Source organism: Artemia franciscana, chromosome 8, assembly GCF_032884065.1.
Source record: "Artemia franciscana chromosome 8, ASM3288406v1, whole genome shotgun sequence".
NCBI classification, from domain to species: Eukaryota; Metazoa; Arthropoda; class Branchiopoda; order Anostraca; family Artemiidae; genus Artemia; species Artemia franciscana.
In genome coordinates, this window is record NC_088870.1 from 44,239,797 (window position 1) to 44,266,468 (window position 26,672).

At 34.9% G+C, this 26,672-nt stretch overlaps 1 protein-coding gene across 1 annotated transcript in view; it reads right to left on the reverse strand.

Moving 5' to 3' along the window:
• The window catches only part of LOC136030689 (piwi-like protein Siwi), a 33,468-nt gene that overhangs the window by 4,819 nt on the left and 1,977 nt on the right, over positions 1–26,672 (reverse strand). The window contains exons 2-8 of the mRNA XM_065709756.1: positions 25,600–25,938; positions 23,952–24,132; positions 18,298–18,479; positions 13,120–13,318; positions 9,207–9,340; positions 6,371–6,565; positions 119–322 (exon numbers count right to left, since the gene is read on the reverse strand). Of these exons, the coding sequence (XP_065565828.1) occupies positions 119–322; positions 6,371–6,565; positions 9,207–9,340; positions 13,120–13,318; positions 18,298–18,479; positions 23,952–24,132; positions 25,600–25,938 (1,434 nt within the window). The remainder of the gene's footprint in view (positions 1–118; positions 323–6,370; positions 6,566–9,206; positions 9,341–13,119; positions 13,319–18,297; positions 18,480–23,951; positions 24,133–25,599; positions 25,939–26,672) is intronic.

A 26,672-nucleotide genomic window follows, 5' to 3' on the forward strand; every position in this document is an offset into this window, starting at 1 on the left:
TAGAGACCTAACAATGTTCTTATCCATTATTTGAATCTCAGTTAAAAATTCTCAATAAATCCATAATCCATTGAGGCTAAAAATTATATTTGACCTTTAATGTCTTTGTGTAACATACCTGCCAATTGTAATACAGATGGCATAGCTTGTATGAGAGGCGTTGGTGTATACTGGCTTTGAAGTTTGTGGCATCTTCAATAATGTTGTAAGAGGTAGGGGATACAGTCCCCTGGCGAACACTTTGTGATATTAAAAAATAGTCATACCGCTCGGGTACAGTGACTACATCATCGACTATGGTTGACGGTGGCGGATTTCCATACTAAAAAAAAGAAAAAAAAAAGAAAAAAAAGAAGAAAAAAAAGAACAAAAAGAAAAAAACAAATAGCTTGTTAATAGTAATAAGAGAAACAATGGTAAAACATGGGGAATGTTAAGATAGCGGAGGAAGCATTAAACCATGGATTGGAGGCGTGAAGTGGAGGCCATTGATAAAACTGCCAAAAATTTGGTAGATGCTGCCAGACGGCATTGCAGTAAAATATTGTATAAATATTAATATTGTAAAATTATATTATATTGCATAAATATAAATATTAATAAATTGAAAAGGAAAGTCAATATGGATTTGGCCCTGTTGAAGATGAGAACAGAGCCAAAATTAATGATAAGGAAAGAGTTAACTCGTTAAAGATGCAGAAAAAATCTATAGAAAAGACCAAAACAATTGTTTTGACACTTGAGTGTAAAGAAAGATTTATTTTGTGCGGAAGAAATTGTGACAGTACAAAAAAAGGATTAAAAATAGTAAGACCCAGGTACTGATAGTGTGGGGCCATTGAGTTTTTAATTACGGTGGTTGTGAGGTTAAAGAAAAGTTACTGAAGATTGTTAATACAAGTTTTGAAAAAAGAGGTAAGTACTTAGCTTTTTTAGGGAACCTACTTGGACACCTCCATATGAAAGGTGATAAGAGTATGTGGTAATTATAGGAGGCATAAGCAAGGTTTCTGTAGGAAGCAAATTACTTAGTATAAAGATACTTATCAAACATAGAGATGCTGAGGATAGAATTTTAAATGAAGAACAGTGTGGTTTTAAGAAGAGTAGAGGATGAATCAACTAAATTTTTGCTCTTAGATAAATATTTGAAAAGTTCTTGGGCCAGCAAATATCTTTGGTCCTCAGTTTTATAGATTAGACGATAATGTTAGCATAATGAACGAAGTTTTGAGTTTATGTTAGTTCATGGTGCAAAAATAGGTTATGGAAAAATAGGAAGATAGGTGTGCAAATCAAGAGTAGAATATTAGAAAATATAGTGATGACAGTGATTAAGGGTAATTTTGAAGCGTGGGTGCTCCGAAAAATGGAGGATTTGATGTTTTCCTGATAAATTGGCTACGGATTGTTTGGGTGCCCGACTGATTGACAGCATCTCAAACAGTGAGCTGTACGAAAAAGGTTGTTTAATCCCGCTTTCTCGGGGTGTATTGATAGAAAGGGTTATATACCAAGGACACGTTCTACGGTTTAAGGATGACATATTACCAAAGATTGTCCCGGTTTGCCAACCGTCTGGGCCACTATTGATCACCTGAGAAGTATATACAGTAGCCCTGCTTTTATTATAGGAGGAAACTTTAACCAAACCAAGAAGAGTTGGTTATCATCTTGTTTGTCTTTAAGACAAGTAGTACACATAATACCCACCCACTCTTTGGGGGGCATATTGGACCTTATACTCACAAATTGTGATGATTTTTACTCCCCTCCCTTTTCTCTTGGTCCCGTTGGCATGTCAGACCACAACGCAATTCTTTAGAAAGCAAAAGCCTTTACCAAAGCCCAAACTATCCCGTGTCACTGTTCGTCCTTGTACGGAGTCAGCCATCTGTGAATACGGTCGATGGATTGGCACATATGACTTCCCCGAAGTGTACAATACCGGGCTCTTGGAAACTAAGGTGTCCGATTTCAATGCCACGTTATACAGTCAATACCTAAAGATCTTTAGAACAAAATTATTTGTTATTAGTGAATACGACAAACCAGGGAATCTCCAGCTATTAAATCACTAATAAAAGAGAGGTCTCGCCTCTACTCCCGTGGTGATATTATCAACGGCAAGAAATTGCGAAATCAAATAGTCTCTTTGGTAAAGAAAGCCAAAGCTCGCTATGGTCGTGAAACCATGCCCTCCCAATTACTTACTTCAGACCCCAAAAAGTGGCACAACGCTGTGAAAAAAGTGGCCGGCCAAGCTTTTGACAGCAGTGTAAAGATCAGCAATGATGGTGGGTCCTTAATCAGTGCAGAAGAAGTGAGTTAATTCTTCACCAAGATCTGTACTACCTATCCAACTATTACGGCTCATGAAAAGTCCACCATATTTGAAAAATGTGAGCCTGAGAACAACATAATAGTCAGTGAGTTTGACGTTTACACAGAATTACGGAAGATCAAACCAAATAAATCTTCATACCCTGGTGAATTACCTGCCAAACTGCTACGTGAATATGCAGCCTTCATAGCATTACCACTGTCCAGCATCATTAACGAGTGTTTTACTTCTAGCTATTTCCCGTCACAGTGGAAAAGGGCCTATATTAGAATCATTCCAAAAACGCGCGCCCCTAGTGCATGCGACGATCTCCGCCCGATCTCACTTACACCTTGTTTGGCGAAAGTAACTGAGGCCTTTATACTCAAGTTTCTTCTGAAACAAATTCATGGGCGTATTGATAGATTCCCGTACGGTGGACTCCCCAAGTGTAGTACTACAATCTGCCTAGTACGGATGTTTAACTGTGTCCTCCAATGGCTTGAAAAAGGTAGCTGTTTTGTCGACATTTGCGCAGTGGATTTCCGAAAGGCCTTTGACCTAATCCGCCACCTGACTGCAGGCATGGATCTCCAGGAAATGGGGGCCAAACGACGCACCCTTGGCCTTGTACTTGACTTCTTAATTGGCCGAAAACAAAAAGTCTTTGCGCTCCACGAAAACGATTTGGATTCATCATGGTCAGATACTTCTTGCGGGGCCCCAAAAGGCACGAAATTAGCTGGAATAAATTTCCTGGCTGTAATTAATTCCCTACTTAATCATCACGACGACCGTTACAAGTTTGTAGATGATCTGTCCATAGTTCTCGCTTACCTGGTCGAAAACACTATCATAACAAAGCAGTTTTCAGACGAGTTATTTGATCAGCTAAAGACCGAATGCTCAAGTCATGATCTTACCATTAACGTAGCCAAGTCGAAGATAATTCGTTTCAACCCTCTGAAGCGGAATATAGATATGCCTCTAGTCCCTTTCCCGATTGTGAACGAAATAAAAATCTTAGGAGTAACTTTCACTAGTGACTGTAGTTTCAGTGCCCATATTAATTTAACCGTCCACAAGGCTAATGCAAGCATTCAGACACTTACCAAAATGAGGCGTTTTGGGTGTGATACTGAAAGTCTTCTCCATGCCTACATGTGTTATGTTCGCCCGTTGCTCGAGTACGCGTGCCCGGTGTGGGGTCCATCTGCTATCCGCACAGCGTACCTATTACGCGACATAGAGTGCGTCCAGAAAAGAGCAACAAGGATTATACTCCGAAACCGTGAAATACCCTATGATCAAGCCCTCGCTAAATTAAATTTATCTCCACTTAAAGTCCGGCTCGAACACCTTATTCAGCAATTTGGAAAATCGATCTTAGCCAATAAGAGCCACCGATCAATACTACCCGAACCAGCCCCTCCCAATAGCCGAACTCGGTTACAAAATAAACTTGTAACCCCTAAAGTACGAACAAATCGTTACGCCAACTCATTTGTGCCTTTCTTCACATCAATTTTTAATGCTGAGTCGTAGCGTGTGATTTTTGTTTAAATGTATGATTTTTCTGAAAAAACTGAATTTAGCTTTGCTACGATAGTTTTTAAATATACCGATCTTTCTCTCTCTCTCTCTCAAACAAAAGAAGAGGGGGGGTTTGCATAAATTGGAAAGGAGGAGGATCGAGCGTTGCTGTGTTGTATCATACGACTTAGTATTGCAGTGAGTTGTTAGTAGTTAAGCATTGACATTTTTCTAGGCCTAGTACGAGTTTTAAGGTCCTTACGACAATTTTTTCAGAATATCTGAGCTTACCACCAAAAATAAAAGAAGATCAAATCAAATCTACGTTGAATAAAAGGTGGGTATCTGCAATCAACAATTTTGTGACAAGATCAACAATGTGGTGGACAAGATCAACAATTTTGCAGACCAGGCAACTGTTTTTTATTGGCTAATGAACACGGTTTTGTTTACCCTTAAAACAAGGACCATTTAACACATTTTACCATTAAATTAAAGACAACATAATTTTGTTAACCATTGAAAGATTATCAATTTTGAATAAAAATCTAGGTAATAAAACTCCATTTTTGCTCATCCAAAAATTTTTTGCAACAGCACTCTGAGAGCAAAAAAAAAAAAAAAAAAAAAAAAAAAAAAAAAAAAAAAAAAAAAAAAAAAAAAAAAAAAAAAAAAAAACTGAACTTATATCGGATTTCCGTTGACCCAAAACGACAAAAAAATAGAGTAATGAAAAGTTAAATTATAAAGTGAGTCATCCAAAAGCCAGGGGTCATCTGTAATGGACATGGAATCCAGGAAAGCATCTCTAGGCCGTTGAACTCGCCGACAATGTTGGCTCATAGAAGACGACAAGCAGAGGCTTTGGGAATTCCAAAACCAACTCACTAGGAGAGCTGAACAGTTCATATTACAAATCAACGCTCTTAAGGACTAATGTTTCGCCAGTTACGTGTTCACCGATAGGAATACAACCACGAGATTAAGACATCAAACAGGTGAAAGACTTGCAGTACTTTGGAAGTAAAGTAACTTCCAGTGGTGACTCCGAATGAACACTGCATAACGGGATAATCCCAGCCAACGCAATATTTCAGAGACTTCTACAATGTCTGGCAACAGACAGCATAATCACAGGAACTGAAACTCAGGTTGTTCCATATCAATGTTTTGTCTGTTTTGAGTTGCTCTAAGGATGCCTTATATTGACAGCAGAACAGTACAAAGGCCTTTCAGGCTTTAAGATCAACTGTTCCTACTCGGTCCTACTTCTTTAATCTTTATATCGACTCCATTGTGAGACAAAGAAGATGGCAACAACTTGGGAATATATTCCGTATGCCATAACAGACTTCCAAAAATGTTCTTCTACTGACAACCAAAAGGCACCCATCATTGAGGAACACCAAAGAACACAATCCGTAGGACACACATAGTCAATTAAAATAACTTTCAGAAGAACCCTTCAGAAGACTCTCATCAAAGAGTGGAAAGACATCTACGCAGCAACCTGCTTAAGGGAAGACACGAGGCTACTCAATGTAGCCCTCTGTGCTTCTAAGGGCAGTGGGGGAATTCAGGTCTAAGGTAAAAGCTAAATGATTCTTTTGCACTGATACTATGTTTATAATTCCTATTGAAAACTGGCACTCTTATTTGTAACAAGACGTAAAACTATTCTACCATTGTTAAATTCAACATAAATCCTGTATAAAATATACAACCCATATACTTGGGAAACGGCCAAAACGTGTCAGAAAGTATGATGAATTGTGGAGTGTGAGATGTGCTATCAACATACAAATGATATTTGTTTTGAAGGGGTAGAGGAATCGGGGATGATTTTTGTTAATTTTTTCTGGGGATGTGTATTTTGTAGTTGAAGCGTTATTTCCTTGTCTTTTTTTCGGGGGGGGGGGTCTTCCAAACCCATCCGAGACTTATTTTAAATATAAGCAGCAATGCTAATTTTTTTTTTCATCCTGTGGAGATTTAATTATGGTTTTTGACTATTTTGACCTATTGAACTATTTGTTAAAGAAAATAAAATGCATTGATTTTATAACAGTTGGAATATTTGACATTGCACGAATGACATGGAGGGGGAGGGGGTAAAAATACAGGAAGAGAAACTTGACTTTAAAGTATAGATTCTGTTGCAAACGAATATGTCGTTGATTTATAATTTTTATCTGATGATGAAGATCACTGTGTATATGATTGAAATATCCAGTGATTTTGTCATTATTTTCACAGTCTAATAAAAGGATTTATCTCTACTTGAACTGTTATTTGCACGTCATGGAAAGACAGTGTGGTCCTCGAAAAATCTTACTTAGCTTGTTTAGCCAGGAAAGTGTTTTTTTTTTGTGCCTAAAGATCTATTTATGCATGTGTGGTTTCCTGAGGAGGAGGCATACACAATTAATGACTCCCTTCTCCCAGGTGCCCAATAAAAAGCTCACTCTGATCAGGCCTCTTTTTATTCCCTTAATTATAAATCTATTTGTTCACCTGTCCATTAACAGCAAGGATTCTTGTGTTTATTCTCTTGGAAACAACAGTGAAGCAAACTTGAATAGCAGGGTCAATTTTCTGGACGACTTGTTGAATCGCCTTTAGCTCCGTGTTTTTAACATATGCAATGTCACCAGAACCGACGCCATCTCTGTAGAAGAAAATTTTTTTTGGGACACTGCCATTTTTGCCCTGAAGAAAAAAATAAGAAAAACTAAAAGTCTGTTAAAAATAATTATAATATTAAATAAGATTGGAGAGTGAATCAAGCCTGTTGAATCTTAAGTTGATGCTGAGGTTAAATAAAAACGAAGCCGCTTGATACTCATAGAACAGAACTCCAATTCAGATTTAGGGTTAATTGACTATTTGTCATTTGAGTAACTTGATATATATCAAGTTGATTAATTTGATGTATATATATATATATATATATATATATATATATATACATATATATATATATATATATATATATATATATATATATATATATATATATATATATATATATATATATATATATATATATATATATATATATATATATATATCATTATTAGTAAGAGTAATTGACAAGAGTAAGGCAAAGGAAAACTTCCGTTCGATAGTCGGGGTTAATAGCCCAACTACCTTAGTTTGCTCTTGTAACATTTATCGCTTCTTCTTCAAAAGTGACAGCATTATTATAACTACTATCTTTATGTATATTAGTGGTTATTGCTGAATTCTTTACATGTTTGTATTGAATTTTTGGTTTCTCTGCTTATCTTTTTGTGTGTTTTATTTCCAAATAAATTTACCATATGTATTTATCTGGCATAGTCCATACATTTAATCGATTTTTCAAGAACCTCATCGTTGAACCCCCCAAAAAGATATATATAAATATATATTTTTATAATTCTATAAGGAAACAAAATCAATTCTTTATAGGATAAGATTTTAATGAAGAGATTTCACAGAGACAAAATATATTTTTATGAGAAATAAGTTGAATATATATATATATATATATATATATATATATATATATATATATATATATATATATATATATATATATATATATATATATATATATATATATATATATGTATATAATAGCCTGAGGTCAAAGAAGGGCGAGAGTAACCGATGAATTTACTGAGCAACGTGTCCAGCAAAGCTATGTCGTCGCAAGAGGTTGTATCTGACATTTCTGACTCTTCAGAAAATAATTGCCAAAAACCTTTTACTAAGCTACCAAACGGGAGATCAGCAAGGGATAGTTGCCAAGGGATAATGCCAATGGACAGCAAAGGAAGGAATAATTGCCAAAGACCGTTTGCTAAGCTATTACCAAAGAGAAGATCAGTAGGACAAACTGTGTTTAATCACACTTCGAATCTTCTAATTTACGCTGCCCCGCTGATCCTCCCTTAAAGATGAAACTATCTAAAGAGTTTTGGCAATGATATCTCTAGAGTGAAAATATCAGATAAGACTTTTACGCGTAAGAATAACGGAGCCCAATGGAACTTGAATCTATTCATTTATGAATACTCGGAACCTGAATTCACATTTACCCACAATGATTGAACCCGAAACTATGAGCCAAATTGTCCAAAAAAGACAACAGAAAAATTCTGTCGGAAAGAAAATTGATGAAAAACGGACGTCTACCCAACTTACCCCTTCAAGTTTTATCTTTAGCTTAGGGTGAATTATTTTTTTTTCTTAAAAAGCGTACAAGAATTTAAGCAATCTGAATGTGCCTTTTCTTTATTCTTTGTAACCATTGGCTAAACAAAATACCAATAAAAAGTGATATGTTAAAAACATTTCCACGGGAGTAGAACAGAATTTTAAGGTTAATTGGGATCTACTGAAACATATTGTCTGGTCCCCTGTGAAAAACTAAAACCACTTCATATCTTTTATCCGAACGACCAGATGGAAATTAGGTGACAACTGCGATTTAATTCATGAAAAGGGTCATCTAAACTGAACCACATCAAAAACAAGCATTTAGGCTTACTACTACCTTCAGCAAGTTAGAGAAGGGACTGAAGCCCTGTTAATTAAATGGCATTAAATGTTTTACTATCATTTAATTTAGCATTAATTAAATTTAATTAACATTAAATTTAATGGTTTTATTAAATTAGAAAATGGCATTTAGTTCATTTCTCACTTGCTACATCTATAAAGGAAAGAGACTTTTCATTAGTAAACTAAAGAGTAATAGTGATAACAAACCTAGTAATAGTAATGATAAGATCTAACCTTTCTTGTTTAACTATGGAATGTTTCCTTCCCTGTCTAACCAAGTTATGGAATGACAAAAGGTGCTGTAGTTCGAGTTCTTACCGTTCTTTAATAAAACTTAGAAAGCGAGGAGTGAATTGGAACGACTCTTCTTAAACAAAACAGGCCCTTAGTTTCTTAACAGGAAATGAAAAATAGGAATATTTAAATTACTGATAAAACTCAGATTAGGGAGAGGATTTGACACTGAATAAACAATAAACACCCACAAATGAGTTTGCTGATATCGTCTTTTAAGCTGAAAACGACCATACAATTAAATTAGCAGATTAAGGGACAAAAGATAATAAAGAGAGCAAGAAATGAAAAGAGCCGACGAAAACCGGCCCAGTTTAATACTTCGGTTGATTTTTTTCTTTTTTTGCTTTTTCTTACTTTTTTACTTTTCGGTTTAAAAGATCCCTGTGCTTTTTACACTACTGCCAACTTAAAGTTCAAATCAACTAATGAATCTGACAAACTAAATTACCAGTTATCACTTCCTCCATAATAATAATAAACTGAGAAAAGATATACAAGTTACCTGGTAAGCTCTAAGGGCCTTCACAAAGCATGCTTCCATGCACGTCGTTATCTCTTCGTTCCGTGTATGAAACACGGCCGTGCTATAATAGCTTGTAAAGTTTTGATTTAAAGATGCGACAAAGCCACCTACACCTGAAATGAAAAACAGCCTATAATACAATTACTATCCAAAATATCAGCCTCTCGGGAATCATGGCTCGGTTTTGACCGCCTCTCACAGATTGCTTATACCTCCAAATAGACTTCTGTCACTATGCTTTCCTAAGACTTTTTGCCACGTAAGCTGAATATCCTGATGTCACATTTTAATTTGTTATAGTCTTTGGTCAATTTTACCTCTTTAAAAAATTCAGCTCCATCAGACACGTACTCCCCCCCCCCCCCCCATCTTTTAAAACCACGCAAATTCAAAGTTCACATGACACAGTTAACAAACTCAAGTAAGACAAGTCGATCAACCAAATCCCTATCAATACGTTGATTTTGAAAATAAAACAAGATATGATGTAATGTAAAGTTGTCTCATCGCAGATTGCCAAAAATTTTCTTTCCGAATATAATATTTTAAAAAATGAAAATATAAATCACATGCAGATAAACTGTCCGCGTAGTGCAGGTGCCGCTTTTCTGATTCTCAGTCTTTGGTGTGGAGTGCAATAAGTGATTGAGGACAAATCATCTTACATTTCCGTGTTACCCCCCCCCCCAGATTTCTCCAGGTACCCATTTGGAGCTGGGTAGCCTCTAGTTGAGCTTACAGAGTCGCACCGATGTTCCCCGTTCTAATCCAAATAATGAGCAACACCAGAATTTGAACCCCAGCCCTCATGGACACAATTATTTCAGGTCTAGCGTGCCAACCGCTCAGCTAGTACGGCTCAGATATAATATTCGCTACTCAAAAAATGACTCCCCCCCCCCCTTACTGATATATTCAAAACCAACGAAAATAATAGTAATGAAACTCTCAATTCATATTATGCAAAAAGGTCCAATTAATGACTTTTTTCTGATTCTTCCATTTCGATCAATGTTTATAAACATTTTTTGAAAATACATTTACACGTCATTTTGGCAATATTTCATTCATAAGATCTAAAAGATGGCGGAATGCATGACATGGTTACCTATATATTTGCATAAGTTGCATTTCAGTCAAAAAAATAATACTCTGGCTACAGATCCAGACGAATTCACAAATTTCAAATATTGTATTTTTTATAATAAAATGGTATAAACTGGGGAATCTAATTATAAATTTAAAATTTGAAACCCCCTCTCATGCTCTCATTGGTACCTCCACCCCTCGTAACTACGCAAGACATCCTATCAAACTTTTCATGGTATGTTTTTCTCAGAAAATTCAAACGGCCTAATAGACATACCTTGGCGGGGGGGGGAATTTGACCTCAACAGCCCTTCGGACAAGGGCCGTAAGATATGCATATTGCAAATTGTTTACAGATACATTTTCTATAAAAATTTATGGGTTTGTTTAATCTTGGATTTCCAACTGAATCAGAACTTTCAGGGATTGCTGACTGATCAAACCACAGCCAACCTGATCAAGTCCTCGGGACAAGAGCAGCTTAAAGTAAAAAACAAAATTGTTGGGGGGGGGGGGGTATGAGCCATCAGAAAAAGGAACCCAAAAACAAATCCAAAAAATTATTTTACTTAGTGTAAAATTTAAATTTTTCAAGCCCCAGACTTTTGGGGGAATGGTTCCTTAACAGTTCAAAAGATGCAGTCGTAAGTCCTTGGAAAGCAGAGAGCTTAATGTAAAAAAAAGAAAAAAAGAATATATATATATATATACATATATATATATATATATATATATATATATATACATATATATACATATATAAATATATATATATATACATATATATATATATATATATATATATATATATATATATATATATATATATATATATATATATATATATATATATATATATGGAGGCATGCCCCCCTCCCAAAAAAGCCATTTTAAATGGGCTGAAACATGTATCAGAAGTTGCTAAGTCAATGGTACTCTTAATTTAGATGAGATTGAAAAAAAGAGAACAGAATGAGGAAAATTTCAAACAAAATCCGCTGAAACAATTTTATTTGAAATGGGGCACTTCATGGGGAATGGGGAACTGAATACACCGATAAAGAAATATATTTCGGAAAAGAAGTTGAGTGATGGGGGAATTATTGGCATGGAAATACAGAGTCTAAAGTCTTTTCTAACTAGCATGAAACATTGTTGCCCCGACTACAGAAAACCCCCCGTTTTGTCTAAAATTCTTCAGATGGAGCCCCGAAATAGGTCATAAGCCCCACCATCCCTAGTCAGTCCAAAACCTTTAGTCATAAGTTAAGCTAGGGGTTATACTCCAGTTAAAAAACAAGCCTTAGAAGAGCCAAACCCTTTCTTCCTTAACAGCTCAAAGTTTATAACATTTATATTTAGGGCCAAAAGGACCCCAACTCACAAAAAAAAACAGGAAAAAATGTTGGCTACTACGAAAAGGGGTAAAACATATCAGGTAGCTCTAATGTGACAATTTCTATTCGTTAAGTTCAGGTTAATTACTCAGCTAATTTCTATTCATTTTGATTCATTCATAGCAGTTTTAATTATCTTTATGTTTCATTTGGTTATTTATTCCAATTATTATTCGTTTAGGGGCCATTTATTCATGTATTCCAATTTCTGTTCATTTACATTTTTGAAAATTAAGAAGTAAGATTAAAATTTATTTGTAATAATTAATAATATTAATTAGTCTCATTTTGGGTGCTTTGAAAAACTATTCGATGAAAAAAAAATAATAATAATTGACGCTACCAATGATTCTAGAAAGGAAAGTATTCATGCAAAATTTCATGCAACATCAGTTTAGAATATTTACTAATACTTATAGAATATATATAATAAATATATACTATAAAAATATATACTAAATATAAAATACAATATGCCGAAAATATACTAAATATATATTAATCACTGTAGAATATATACTTTCAACTATATTTTTTTTTAATTTTGCAACAACAAAATAGTCAGGATATTTTTGCGGAGTTTTACTATTAACATGATAATTTTTGTAACTTATATCCATGCTTTGTAGAATATGCAACAGTATTTAATAAAATCTGCAAAATTTCGTCATCATAAGAGGACGTGTGTATACGTAATCTGTAATTTGATAAAAAAAAAAAACTTTTAATATGAATGAGATAGACTGAGTTGTCACTGACAAATGGATTCATATTTTTATCTAGTGCCATTAGGGTGTATATTTGGAATAGCCACAAAGTCAGACTCCTTGACGTTACAAGCATTACACTACCTTCTTGCTGGATGAACGACAACTTTGAAAGAAAATACACCAGTGTTGCCAAGGCTTTCAAATAAGCTGTATCAGTTTTCCGACTAAAATTGTACCTCAAGATATTAGTTCGTATCATCTAAACAGTAGGTTAAAAATCCAAGTCAGAAAGGAGCAAGTAAAACCTAAATGTACCGAAAAATGTGTTCGTTTCAAAAAAATTTCTAAATGTACCACATTGTACCATGAACTTTGAACTGTACTAAAAATGGTACAATTGTATCCCTTTGGCAGCGTTGGAATATGCCCAAAAAACTGGCATGACTTTCTGTTGGTTTTACTTGTGGAGTTTTTTTTTGCAAAGATTTGGTGGCAGGTCAGTCTCAGAGAAGTAGGTTCCTCTCTTCCCCCCTTCTTAAACTGTTTATAAACCTAAAAAATAACTACTTATCGTTTTTTCCATAAAATATAACCCCAACTCTCAAATCCAACACGCATGAAATCTTTTAGCGCTACGCATACACTTCAATCACCCCCCCCCCATTCAACGCTCTATAAAAATTAATAATTACTTACCCTTTTTCTGTGAAGAATCGTGCCATGAATCAAACCCAACAACCATGGCATCTTTGAGCGGTATTTGTACACCCCATGGCTCACCCCCCAACTTGGCGCACATTTGAATCATTACCTTAGTAGCTACACTAAGACCTTTGACTCTGTATGCTTTACCGCATACAACTTGGGAGGCGCAGGGTTTGGAGACACAAACCTCCTACAATAAGAGAGGAAAATATTTAAAATAGGTCAGTCTGAGTCTGAATCAAAATATGGATTCAGAACCAGTCTGAATTCTCTGATCCAGAAATAGTTGTCAAGAGTAATTTCCAAAGAAGCGGTTTTCTTAACATAAAAGAAATCTATTCACTGAATAAATTAATGAAAATAGCAGAGCTTCCATTTGTAATCCTTGTTCAGATTTTTTTTTTCCAGAAGCCACATTAAGAGTGTCTAAAAAAGAACGGCGGATTTGAATCAACTAGAGAACTATATAGTAGTATGGTTCAAGTATACACTTGAACATTAACTTTGAAAACACACTACTAAAACAAATAATTTATGATTTATCATCAATGATCAGATATATCAGAGCACGCTAAAACAACTGTTCCAAACAACAACAAATAACAACAACGTGCTTTTCAACTCTGACATTGTATTTTTACATTCTGCTCATTAACTAAATGTCAAGCAGTCAATTAAAAAAAAGTGCCGAAGACAATATTAACGAAATGTTAAAGGTCCTTGAACTTTGTGAGCAACGTAACGTTGAGCTGCCAGTCTTAGTGATAGTTGAACTTGACGAAGTCCCTAAATGTCCTGGTGAGATAGCAGTGATAATCACCAGAATGGAGAGGTACTCAAGAATTTGCCCTCTAACCTCACGAAGTCAGATTTAAGGAAAGTTTTTTGCAAAAAATGTGTGGCAGTGCTCGAATATCGTCTCAGCCCAGAAAAGATAATCGGCGAGTTGTTACATCTAGCAAGGCTGATGCAGACTCTTGTCGGGGCAACTGCGATCAATGGCGATCGATCTGCAACGGCGATCAATGGCGATCGATCAATTTGCAACGGCGATCAATCTCTTTCTGTAACAATCAGGAGCCCCTCTCACCTCGCTGTTGCTCGATTTGTCCCAAGCAATAGAAATGACGTGCACACTAATCCCGAAACGTTGCAGTTCAAAACAGACTGGCAATATCCGCTCGTTTCGATTGAAATTTGAAACCAAAGTTGAGCTTATGAATGCCATAAAAAGTCCCCCAGTCATAGACTATGGGAGGATCAAAGTAACTGAGTATCTAACGTTCCAGGTGAGATGTTTCAAGTGTCAAGCTTACGGGCATATATCCCGCAGCTGCAAAAATGAAGCTTTTTGTACAGTCTCCGGTGACCAGGGTCTTTCAACCTCCAAAACATCTCCATGTGAAAGGCTCAAGGAATGTGTACTGTGCAAATCATAGGATCATCCGTGTTACAGCTTCGAATGACCAGTCGCCCCAAGACTTCCAAGTAAAGTTAAGTCAACATAATGGCTCGATCCTTAAGTCTGTTATCATAGGATATCAATGGCAAAGTGGTTGACAAAGGCCTAGTCCTCTCTGAACTTTTAAGTATAAATGAAATAATTTTTCTACAAGAAAGTTTTTTATCTGATGAAAGGAAAAATCTACTCACCATTTCACAGAATTCGAATCTTTTATTTCACCCAGGGAAAATGAATATGTCCCATGGCCGAGCTTCAGGCCGATTAGTTATCATTTCACAATTTAACCTCAATCTCCTTGAGTCGAATGACTATTTCATTGCAGCTGAATTTTCGGACCTAACCTGCATAGACGTTTACCTGCCAACTAATTACTGCCCTTCGCAATCAGAGGTTTGTAAATGCTTGCTAAAGGCCAGCGAGTTTTGTGAAAGAGTTTCAAAGCGCCCAAATGCTCGAGATTTGATCGCAGGATACTTTAATTGTGAATTAGCAGACAGTTCATCGCCAAGAACCCAACTCCTTCTCAATTTTCTCTCCCCCTTCCTACTCAATTACGGCCAAAACAGAAACTTTCACGTTTATTGGTGTCCCGTCAGCGACTTCTAACCTTTATCATTTTATTGCATCTTTTTCCTGTGAAACTGTCGAGGTGTAGTGACGGCTTTTATTCGTCTAACCTTCCGAAAATAAATGCTTCGTTTAATGCCTCTAAACAACCAGATAAAAATTGGTTTTATATAAAGACTAGAAAAAAGTTAACCGCGAGAGGTTTTGTTTTGAATACGACAGAATATTAAATAAAATAAAGGATCTCTTTCATTTGTTGTGCACGCACTCGGGCCTAAGTGAAAAAGAAATAGCCATTGGACTTACCATCAATCTAGCAGAAATTACACATGCATTAAAGTGTGCTGAAGCTTCGGCTATCCTTTACAAGTGTGTTAGGAAAGGCTCTCGAGTTCAGGAATGGTCTAAAAACTCTTCCGTTATGTCCGCGTGCGAGTCTAAAATTTGGCTGAATATTTGGAAGTATAACGGGACGCCGAAGTCTGGAACTGTTAATGGTTTGCGGCTACATTCTAAACCCTTTTTTTTGCTAAAGTGTTAAGAAAACATAAGGCTGTTCTTATTGAGAAAAACACCCATCAAATTAAAGGAAACCCTTCGAAGCTCTGGAAAAAAGTTGAACGCCCTTGTGAACACATTTGTGCAAATAATATTTCTGATCCTGAGTGGATAAATTATTATAAGCATTAGTTTTCGTCTCCCGATCCTTCTCTTGAAAAAAAATTTGTAAAAGAGTTAAGTGTTAGTCTGAAAAAACACGAACCTTTGTCATTTATAATTAAGCCAAGTCATGTATTGTTTTATTGTAAAAAAAAAAGAAAATAAATTCTGCGGGAGTTGATGGAATTGTTGCCAGACATTTTAATTCTGCAAGTGCTTTCCTTTTTAATCATTTATCTCTACTTTTTCAAATGTCTATTGAAAGAAGATTTGTTGCTTATCAATTTACAGTTTCGTCAAATAACCCCTATCCCAAAAAAAGGCAAAAAGGATTTTACAGCTTGTAATTCGTTCCGACCTATAACAGTCTCTTTTACTATTTTTAAATTATTTGAGTCAGTTATTTTGGATTTAATTGTTTCTAAATGTTATGTCCCACAGTTTGGTTACCAAAAAGGCTTTCGACTCTTAATTGTGTTGCGGAGCAACACTACTGCTTTCGTAGTTTTTTTTTTCACCGTGATCAGCGACCTGTAGCTCCGAAGTGGTAAGAGTTAAAAATTTGAGATTTTTCAGAGGGAAGGGAAACGTGAAACAGAGTAAAAAAGTTCCAGAGAAGTTCCTAAAATTTCTAACAGTTTTCCATAAAAAAAAAATAAAACCGTTTTTTTCTTAGAAACTCTGCGCTCGATGTTTGGCGTCAAGTTAAGACGACCCTAGCTTCGGAAATAAACTTGTTAGAAATACAGTTATGCTAAACTCATGTAGAACTTTCATTTGTCTCTTCGAGAACCGGAGCACAAAATTCCGTAGCTCTTACAGATTTCCCGGAAATAATTCCGGAAAAGTCCATCTCGTTCCGTTTTTTTTTGGAATTTTCTCAAATTTTCGATTTTGATGTTTCTTATATTTTTATCGAGTAGTGCTATGAAAAGTATGCAAGAAGAAGTGAAGTGTTCTATATACCAAGTTGCTTCGTTCTCTAAGAAATAATTTCCGAAGTTTCGACGTTCTAGAGGTAACTTCTGTTCTGGACCAGCTAGAATTTTTTTTTCCAACGCGGTTCGACAGGTCTCGATCTCCTAACAACTGGAGCTTACAATAGTTTCTCAGAAATAAAATTCCTTCTTTGGGTTTTTCTATTTGGAAGTTTTGTCATGCCCTCGGGGCAATTTAAATTTGTTGATGAATTTGGTTTGTTTTATATTTTCCTAGTTTAGACCATCAAAAGTTAAGCAGAAAACTATAAGACGTTATTTCCGTATCTCTTTCAGATTTCCCGGAAATAATTCCCGAAATGTGCGCCTCGAAACATAATACTTCGAATTGGCGTCAAGTTAAGACGGCACTAGTTTCGCAAGTAAACGTTTTAGAGATAAAATAATTATGAACTCATATAGAACTTTTATTGATGTTTCTCGTTTATTTCTGGACCAGCTAAACATTTTACCAAACTCAGTTTAGTAGGAGCTCGAAATAAAACCATATCAAAGATGCTTCAAGATAGCAATCGAAGCCGCATGTTTTACTTGAAGCATATAAAAGAGGGATAAATTTGTGTATAGTAAAATGCCTTTTGCATATGTACCATCAGCTTAAGGCGAAGTTAAAGGGGGGATCTTTTTTCTTATATTTGGAAAGGAGTGTGTCAACGTGGCTTTACCTCAACGTCTTTATTTAAAATTCTGGTTTACATGCCCAAAATTCTGCTAATTTTACTTGTATTTATCGTGGATTTAATTTGTCATTAATGACTTTTGCAGTTGACGTTTTGAATTTAAAACATACTTTTAATGAAAAATACTTTAGTGAAAAAAATTTAAAAGAAACTTTGAATTTATCCCTTGAAAATGTGAAGGAATAAACTAAGAATTGCTCATGCTTCAAGTGTATCGAATATTAAACACTTCGATAAATTAAATATTGCAAAAATTTATAATAGCCTAGCTGTACCTCATCTCCTTTCTCTTTGTCCGGGTTGGCAGATTTTTAGTGAGCCTCGGAAACTATCTATTCTTAAGAGTATTTTGTGTTTATGCTAAATTCCTTCTCAGTTACCCTCCTTGACCTAGAAAAAGTTACTTAATGAATAAATTCAACCTAGTTTCGCCTATATGTGTTCTTGATAAAAGGCTACATGATTTTCGTTCTTCTATGTCAATAGTATCTCATCCTTGGTCTGCATTATTTATTTGATTATCTGTTGGTGTTTATCTGCAATTATTTATAGCCTTTTTTATTGCTCTATTTTAAAGGGTTGTCGCCATTTTTTTTTAAGATGGGTTATAAATAATTTGAATTGTTTAAAGGCATAAAACGGTATAGAAAGTACCCAAATTATAGCCAGTAGCTAGCAACCGAGCAAGAGACGATCACGTCCGATAGTATATATATATATAAAAAAAAAAAAAAAATCATAACTCCTAAAACTAGTGTCAGAAAAAAAAAGTTTTAGAATCAAACAGAATAGAACGTACCTTTTTAATGGCAGAGTATACATCCGCTTTTTGTCTTGGCATGCAAAACATCATCAGATCTGGGCCCATTGGAGACCGTAAACCTATCTCGTTGATAAAAGACCCTGGTCTATCATCGTTAATAGGGAAAAATTTGGGTTCCCCAATGCGGAATCCATTTCCAGGTCCTACTCGCAAGATATCTGCAAAGAGTTTATGCTTTTAGTCATAAAACGATTCTTTTTTTTTTCTCACGAAACTACATGCAATACAGCAGAGCATAAGCGCCAATAAGGGGAACTTGCGGGAATGCCATCCCTGGAAAATCTGTGTTGAATCCTTTAAAAGATGGCTCAACCGACACACTTCAAGGAAAAACACGTAAGTCAATATTTGACTAATGACCCGTGATGGGCCATACTAATGGTTTCGAACCACTACTCCCCCTTGGAGACGTCCCTGGGTGTGACTACAAATTTTTAGCAGCGTAGCATATCTTTTCGCAATCGAAGAGCATAAACGGCAGAAACCTTCAGACAATGCCGTCTAATGACTGGGTCAGACTTCGCGTTTATAAAATATAAAATAAAAAATACAAATAATATAATATATGTATTAGCATTAAAATAAATAATAATAATAAAGGTATTGCTTTATATTCCTGACAGTTAGGCCTACCTGTTGCCTCTAGCAGAAGACCGAGAGGCATACAGACGGCATATTCATACTATTACGATGAAGGAGGCCCCTTCATCGTCAAGACAGGCGGAACTACGGTAATTAGTCAATAAATACCTACATTCCTTATTAATCACATTGTTTAGCATGATAATACTTCTTTGAACTTCTATAAATAATGCTTTTAAGGAATCAGGCCATATTTTGGGTTAAAAAGAATGACCTGACCAGACCTTGTTGTTAAAAATAATAAATGATAAGTGTAGAGCTCAGAAATATTTTCAGTAACAAATTTCACAGATTATGAATTGGCAGTTGCTTCAATCAACAAAACCGTCAATGAAAGCGTTGTCGGTATAGAAACTAGTGCTGTTGCTTTACAACCAAAACCACTTTCTCTTGTCCTATTTAAGACATTCAAAATACAGTATCCTCTCTCAACCTCTGCTGTGGTTCCTAGAACAATATCTAATACAATAGTCTAAAGAGAGAAAAAAAAACTCGAGCTTTTGACCTTGACCTCTGACTTGGTAGGATAAAATTTGCCTTGTTTTCTACCTTCCAGCAACTGAAACATTGATTCGACGTCTTTTGCGCCAGAACAATTGCTCTCTAAGATCCTTGCCCTTTTTTGGGTTTTCTTGGTTAGGCTCAACCATTTTCGTAATATTTTCGCAGTATGATATAATAATATAATATAATAGTTAATATAATAATAATATTAAAACTCGGCTATATAAAAAATATAATATAATAATTAAAGAAAGAAAAAAAAATTTAAAAAATGATATAAACCAAAAAACAGTATAATATAATAATTGTATTTTCGCAACTATCTGTAGTATATATAGTGTAAAGGCTGGAGCTCCTCAGGGAAGCATCCTTTTGTTCCAGCAATGGCTCTCTAAGATCTTTGCCCTTTTTTTGCTTTCTATCTTAGAGGGTTAGGCTCCATTATTTTTTTTTTTGTCTATTTATAGATTACTGTGTTAGATGTTCCAAGGATCACAGCAGACATTAGAAGAAAAGATGGACAATTTTGCAAAACACACTGACGTGCCACAACAAAACAAAATTAAAGAAACAAAGACCGATAATGGAGTTTGTTTCAAGGACAACAGAAATACTAGACAAACAAGAGCTAAGAGCTCATATGGCACTTGTGACGAGGCGAGAATAGCTAAGAGCCAAGAGATCATATGGTATGAGCTCAAACAAAATTCTATGAATCAATAGATTGATTTAAAAAGGAAAATAAGAGGCTTAATGCCGGTCAGGATTTAAAATAAGAGCTCTGAGTCATGATGTCCTTCTAAATATCAAAATTCATTAAGATCCGATCACCCACTCGTAAGTTATTAATACCTAATTTTTTCTAATTTTTCCCCTCCCTTTAGCCCCCCAGATGGTCGAATCTGGGAAAACGACTTTATCAAGTCAAATTGTGCAGCTCCCTGACACGCCTATCAATTTTAATCGTCCTAGCACGTCCAGAAGCACCAAACTCGCCAAATCACTGAACTCCTCCCCCCAACTCCCCCAAAGAGAGCGAATCCAGTACGATTCTGTCAATCACGTATCAAGGACATTTGTTTATTCTATCCACCAAGCTTCATCCCGATTCCTACACTCCAAGTGTTTTTCCAAGATTTCCCCCTCCAACTCCCCCCAATGTCAAACGATCTAGTCGGGATTTGAAATAAGGGCTCTGAGACATGAATTCTTTATAAAAATCAAATTTCATTAACATCCGATCATCTATTCGTAAGATAAAAATACCCCAATTTTCACGTTTTTCAAGAATTCCAGTTTCCCCCTCCAACTCCCCCCAACGTCACAGGATCTGGTCGGAATTTAAAATAAGAACTTTAAAGCACAAGATCCTTCTAAATATCGAATTTAATTAAAATCTGGTCACCCTTTCGTAAGTTACAAATACCTCAATTTTCAAAATTACCCCTCCCCTCCTCCAATGCCACCAAAGAGAGCAGTTCCGGTCCGGTTATGTCAGTCACGTATCTTAAACAGGTTTTTAATCTTCCCATCCAGTTTCATCCTGATCTCACCGCTTTAAGTATTTTCTAAGATTTCCGGTCCCCCCCCCCCAATTACGCTTGATCCGGTTGAGATTTAAAATAAGAGATCTGAGTTACGAGGTCCTTCTAAATATGAAGTTTCATGAAGATCCGATCACTCCTTCGTAAGTTAAAAATACGTCATTTTTTCTTATTTTTCGGAATTACCCCCACCCCCAATAGATCGGATCCGTTCCAATTATGTTTATCACGTATGTACGACTTCTGCTTATTTTTCCCACCAAGTTTCATCCCGATCCCTCCAATCTAAGCGTTTTCCATGATTTTAGGTTCTCCCACCCCAAACTTCCCCCAACGTCACCAGATCCAATCAGGATTTAAAATAAGAGCTTTGAGACATGATATCCTTCTAAATATCAAATTTCATTGAGATCCGATAACCTGTTCGTAAGTAAAAAAACCTCATTTTTTCTAATTTTTCAGAATTATCCCTCCCCCGACTACCCCAAAGAGAGCGGATCCGTTCCGGTTATGCCAATCATGTACCTAGGACTCGTGATTATTTTCCCACCAAGTTTCATCCCGATCCCTCCACTCTAAGTGTTTTTCAAGTTCGGGTTTTTCAAGTGTTTTTCTGGTCGGGTTTAAAATAAGAGCTCTGAGCCACGATATCCTTCTAAATATCAAATTTCATTGAGATCCGACCACCTGTTCCTAAGTTAAAAATGCCTCATTTTTTCTAATTTTTCAGAAATACCCCCCCAACTATCCCAAAGAGAGCGGATCCATCCGTTTATGTCAATCATGTATCTAGCACTTGTGTTTATTTTTCCCATCAAGTTTCATCCCGATCCTAAGTGTTTTCCAAGTTTTAGGTTTCCCCCTCCCAACTCCCCCCCATTTTCCCCAGATCCGGTCAAACTTTAAAATAAGAGCTCTAAGACACAATATCCTTCTAAACATCAAATTTCATTGAGATCCGATCACCCGTTCGTAAGTTAAAAATACCTCATTTTTTCCAATTTTTCAGAATTACCCCCCCCCCCCCAACTACCCCAAAGAGAGCGGATCCGTTCCGATTATGTCAATCATGTATCTGGGACTTGTGCATATTTTCCCCATCAAGTTTCGTCCCGATCCCTCCACTCTAAGTGTTTTCCAAGATTTTAGGTTTCCCCCCTCCAACTCCCCCCAATGTCATCAGATCTTGTCGGGATTTAAAATAAGAGCTCTGAAACACAATATCATTCCAAACATCAAATTTCATTAAGATCCCATCAACCATTCATAAGTTAAAAATACTTCATTTTTTCGATTGTTTACGAATTAACCGCCCCCCCCCCCCCTAGATGGTCAAATTGGGAAAACGACAATTTCTAATGTAAGCTGGTCCCATCCCTGATACGCCTGCCAAATTTCACCGTCCTAGCTTACCTGGAAGTGCCTAAAGTAGCAAAACCGGGACCGACAGAATTGTCACTTGGTGAATACCAAGTGCCATAAAAAGCGAATATTAGACGAAAAGCAAAAAAAATAGTAAAAAGACTATTCAATAAAAACAAAAAAATAGACTAAAAAGGTGGACAAACACCTCCCTTCTTTAGCACTATAGCAAAATTTTGAAAAATACAAGATCGAATTAGAAAATTGGCTTTCAGAACTCAACTCTGATTCTCCGTTCCATAAATTTCTTACTGAATGGGAAGTTACAATCTTCCTAAATCTAGAATATAAAAATGAATTGGAGATCATAGGCAAAATCGTTTGGCTAAAAGAATGTTTTTTTTTTCAACATGAGGAGTAGTCAATGTTCAAAGCGTTTTTTGTACTTGAGAAACGTTCGTTAAACATCAAATAGCTTGGAAAACAGCGGAATAAATCGGGAAATAGCAAACAAGAAAAGAACTAGGAAGTCGGGAGAAACTGACCTTTTTTCTTTTTATAGAGGCATTGCTTGGACTAATTCAATGAGCGCTATATGCCGAGTTAAAAAAAGAAAATAATCATTCTGATAAAAAAAATGAACAGGTTTTGTTCAAAATACAGACAAATCTGTTTTTATCAATATTAATGCTACAGCGGTGCCCAGGGGACATGATGGAAACAGGATATTCCCTTATCATTTTGAAGCGTAGAAAGGGTGCTAGGACTTTTAGCTTCCCATCAAATCCAACTCCTTCCTAGATTTCTATGAATAAAGACACTACGCAGGGCAACAAGAAATAAAATAACAAGATCTAAGAGCTCATATGGCACTTGTGACGAGGCGAGAAGAGCCAAGAGCTCTAGCAAAATTCTAAGAATCGATAGCTTGTTTTAAAAGGAAAATTAGAGACATAATGCCAGTCAGGATTTAAAATAAGAGCTCTGAGTCACGAAATCCTTCTAAATTTTAAAATTCATTAAGATACGATCACCCACTCGTAAGTTAAAAATACCTCGATTTTTCCAATTTTTTCACTCCCTTCAGTCCCCCAGATGGTCGAATCGGGGACAACGACTTTATCAAGTCAATTTTTGCAGTTCCCTGACACGCCTACCAATTTTCATCGTCCTAGCATGTCCAGAATATCCGTTCTCCCGTCTTCCCCCTAGGCACCCCTGTAGCATTAATACTGATAAAAACAGATTTGTCTGTATTTTGAACAAAACCTGTTCATTTTTTTGTGCCTTGTTTTCTATATTTAAGGGGCTACTACATTTTTATTCCCTCCTAACCCTCAAAATACATTGTGCATTACATTTCCACCCCAGAGGTAACGCATTGCTTTTTTTTTGTGGGAGGTGTCAAATAAATAGTTAAGCCAACATTTTTTCATAAGGTTGTTATTTGGTCCAACCTTGGGGGAGGTGGGCAGATCTTGTAGAGTCTCTAACTGGAAACATCACTTTTAGTTCACTACAGTGACTATGTTTAGTATTAGTTCTGAGTCCTTCCCACTAGAACAAATTTATACTTACTGGACACGAATTCTCGTACTTCACCCTCCACGTTTCGTGGATAGATGACCAACCACTTGTTGAGGACCGGGGCACTGATAAATTTTTTATTCCGCATTCCACGGGACCAGTCTGCTTCATGCAGGGCGTAGTCACACGTCTCACCACCTAAAACAATCTTCTCTGCTCCCAACGTCCGGCCCTAGAATAATAATAATAAAAAATTGAATGGCGCACACTAGATGACTTTGATTTCAATTTCAGAACTTAAGACTTCAAACACATTAACCGTTTACTATTTTGATATTGTAAGCAACTCTAAAATACAAGTTCCATTCTTGCTATTTCTCAATTTTAAAAAAGAAATGTGAATTTTAAATGATTGAAAATGTGTCGAAACGTTATGTCAAAGTTTTGAGACATCTCGAAACATCCTGGATAACACAAACAAAACGAAAATATTTTTTTATGAATTTTTTTTCTAACGCAGCTTCTTGAGTTATTCTGCTTAATTTTATATAAAAAAAAAAACTGTTTTAAATACTTGTCATAAATACATTTTTAATTAAAAAAAAATATATGTATGTGACATTATATTTATTTATTATGTTTACGTAACTAATTAAATTTATTTTATGCAATACATTTACATAAACTATTTCCAATTTTACATAAAAACCTGTTTTATACAAAAATCTTGCAATAAACGACTTATAAGCAAATTAGCAATTAGCAAATTAGCAGTTTTACAATTACAATCCATTAAAAATAGGTTAGAACCTAAAAAAAATCCTTGGTTGCACTTTTACAAAAGGAGAGGAGCGAAACTGCCTGAAATGGGGAAAAAGACAAATTTACACCTTTAGCCAAAATATTTTCTAACAGTTTTTTTATTAGTATTATTATTAAATTAGACCTAGAATTCGTCTAGAATTATAAATTTTTTCTTAAAGTTTGACTCTTTCTCTCAACCCTACTTTTTAAGACAGTAAAACAGTTTAGCGTAAAGAGCGGTGCGTTGAAGAGGGAACAGTCCCTTTCATATACGGAGTAATTTGTGTTCGTCTTAAGTTTTAATGTCGCTCCTTACTTTCAGTTAAAAAATATTGTTTTTTTTTTTTTATTTAATTCCTGAACGTTTTAGAATTAATGCATTTTTTTATTTTGGCTCTCCGCACGTGAATAATTAAAACAAAAGTTGCATATTAAATTTTTTTTGGCTAAAGGGTTTTCTCATAGTTTTGATCGGACGATTTTTTTTTTCTTGGCAATTGCTTCCCTTAAGTGTTGTAACCAGGTTTCTTGGGATTATTTTTTAAAATATTCAGACAATATTGTTTGACCAAAACAAAATGGCAATTACAAAATTTTTATCGAAGTCGAACAAGAACTTGAAGATTCGTCAGTAGATTCCCAGTTCAAAGGATTCCCCCCTCTCAAAGTCTTATAATTATCATCATACTAAGTAATTTGCCTCCTACTGAAACCGAGTTAATGTCTCTATAATTACCATATTAACTATTATCACCTTTCTTACAGAGGGTTTTAATTAACATTTCCCTGACTACCAAATGTATGATATATGATTCTGACTACAAAATGTGGTAATGAAACGAAAAGAGTTTCAACTTATCTCAACGTATTTGCTATCAATTAGATAATAAATTACCTTGAATTGAATCGGGACATCAGCTAGCTTCAAGCCCCAAGGTTCAAATTCAGCGTTAGCCTGGCATATAGACCTGAAGCGCTGAGAGAATTTCATCATAGATTCAAACCTCTTTTGAGGTGTAACACGAGTAAAGTTCCCGACATCTTTCATAAGACCAAAATTGGCCCTCATTTCGTCAGTGAGTCCTGTTAGGAAGCTTAATTCTGGTATTAACCTTGCAGGATCTCGCTGCCCACGGCGGAGATCCGTCTTCTTTGGGTTCGACACTAATAGTGGCTGGTTTAGATCCCGTATAGTGATCTGATATTTATCTTTATAATATTCAGCCAATGTTACCTGAAAAATTAACGAAATAGTTAATAGACATATAGAAATAATTGTATATATATATATATATATATATATATATATGTATATATATATATATGTATATATATATATATATATATATATATATATATATATATATATATATATATATATATATATATATATATAATATATATATATATATATAATATATATATATATATATATATATATATATATATATATATATATATATATATATATATATATATATATATATATATATATATATATATATATATATATATATATATATTATAATATATATATATATATATATATATATATAAATATATATATATATATATATATATATATATATATATAATATATATATATTATAATATATATATATATAAATAATATATATATATATATATATATATATATATATGTATATATATATATATATATATATATATATATATATATATATATATATATATATATATATATATATATATATATATATAAATAAATAACGTTTTTTTTTTGTTTTACAAACCCGAGAGATGAATTACTTAGTTAACATTTGGATATAGTCATTGCTTAATTTGGCAACTCAAATTTAAATAAGGTAAAAAAAAAAATAATAATACAAGAGTCAAAATAATAGTAATAATAACGCAGGTAATAAAAGTATAATAAAATAGCAAAAGTAAAACTTATAAAATAATTTACGTTATTTTCTTTTTATAAAC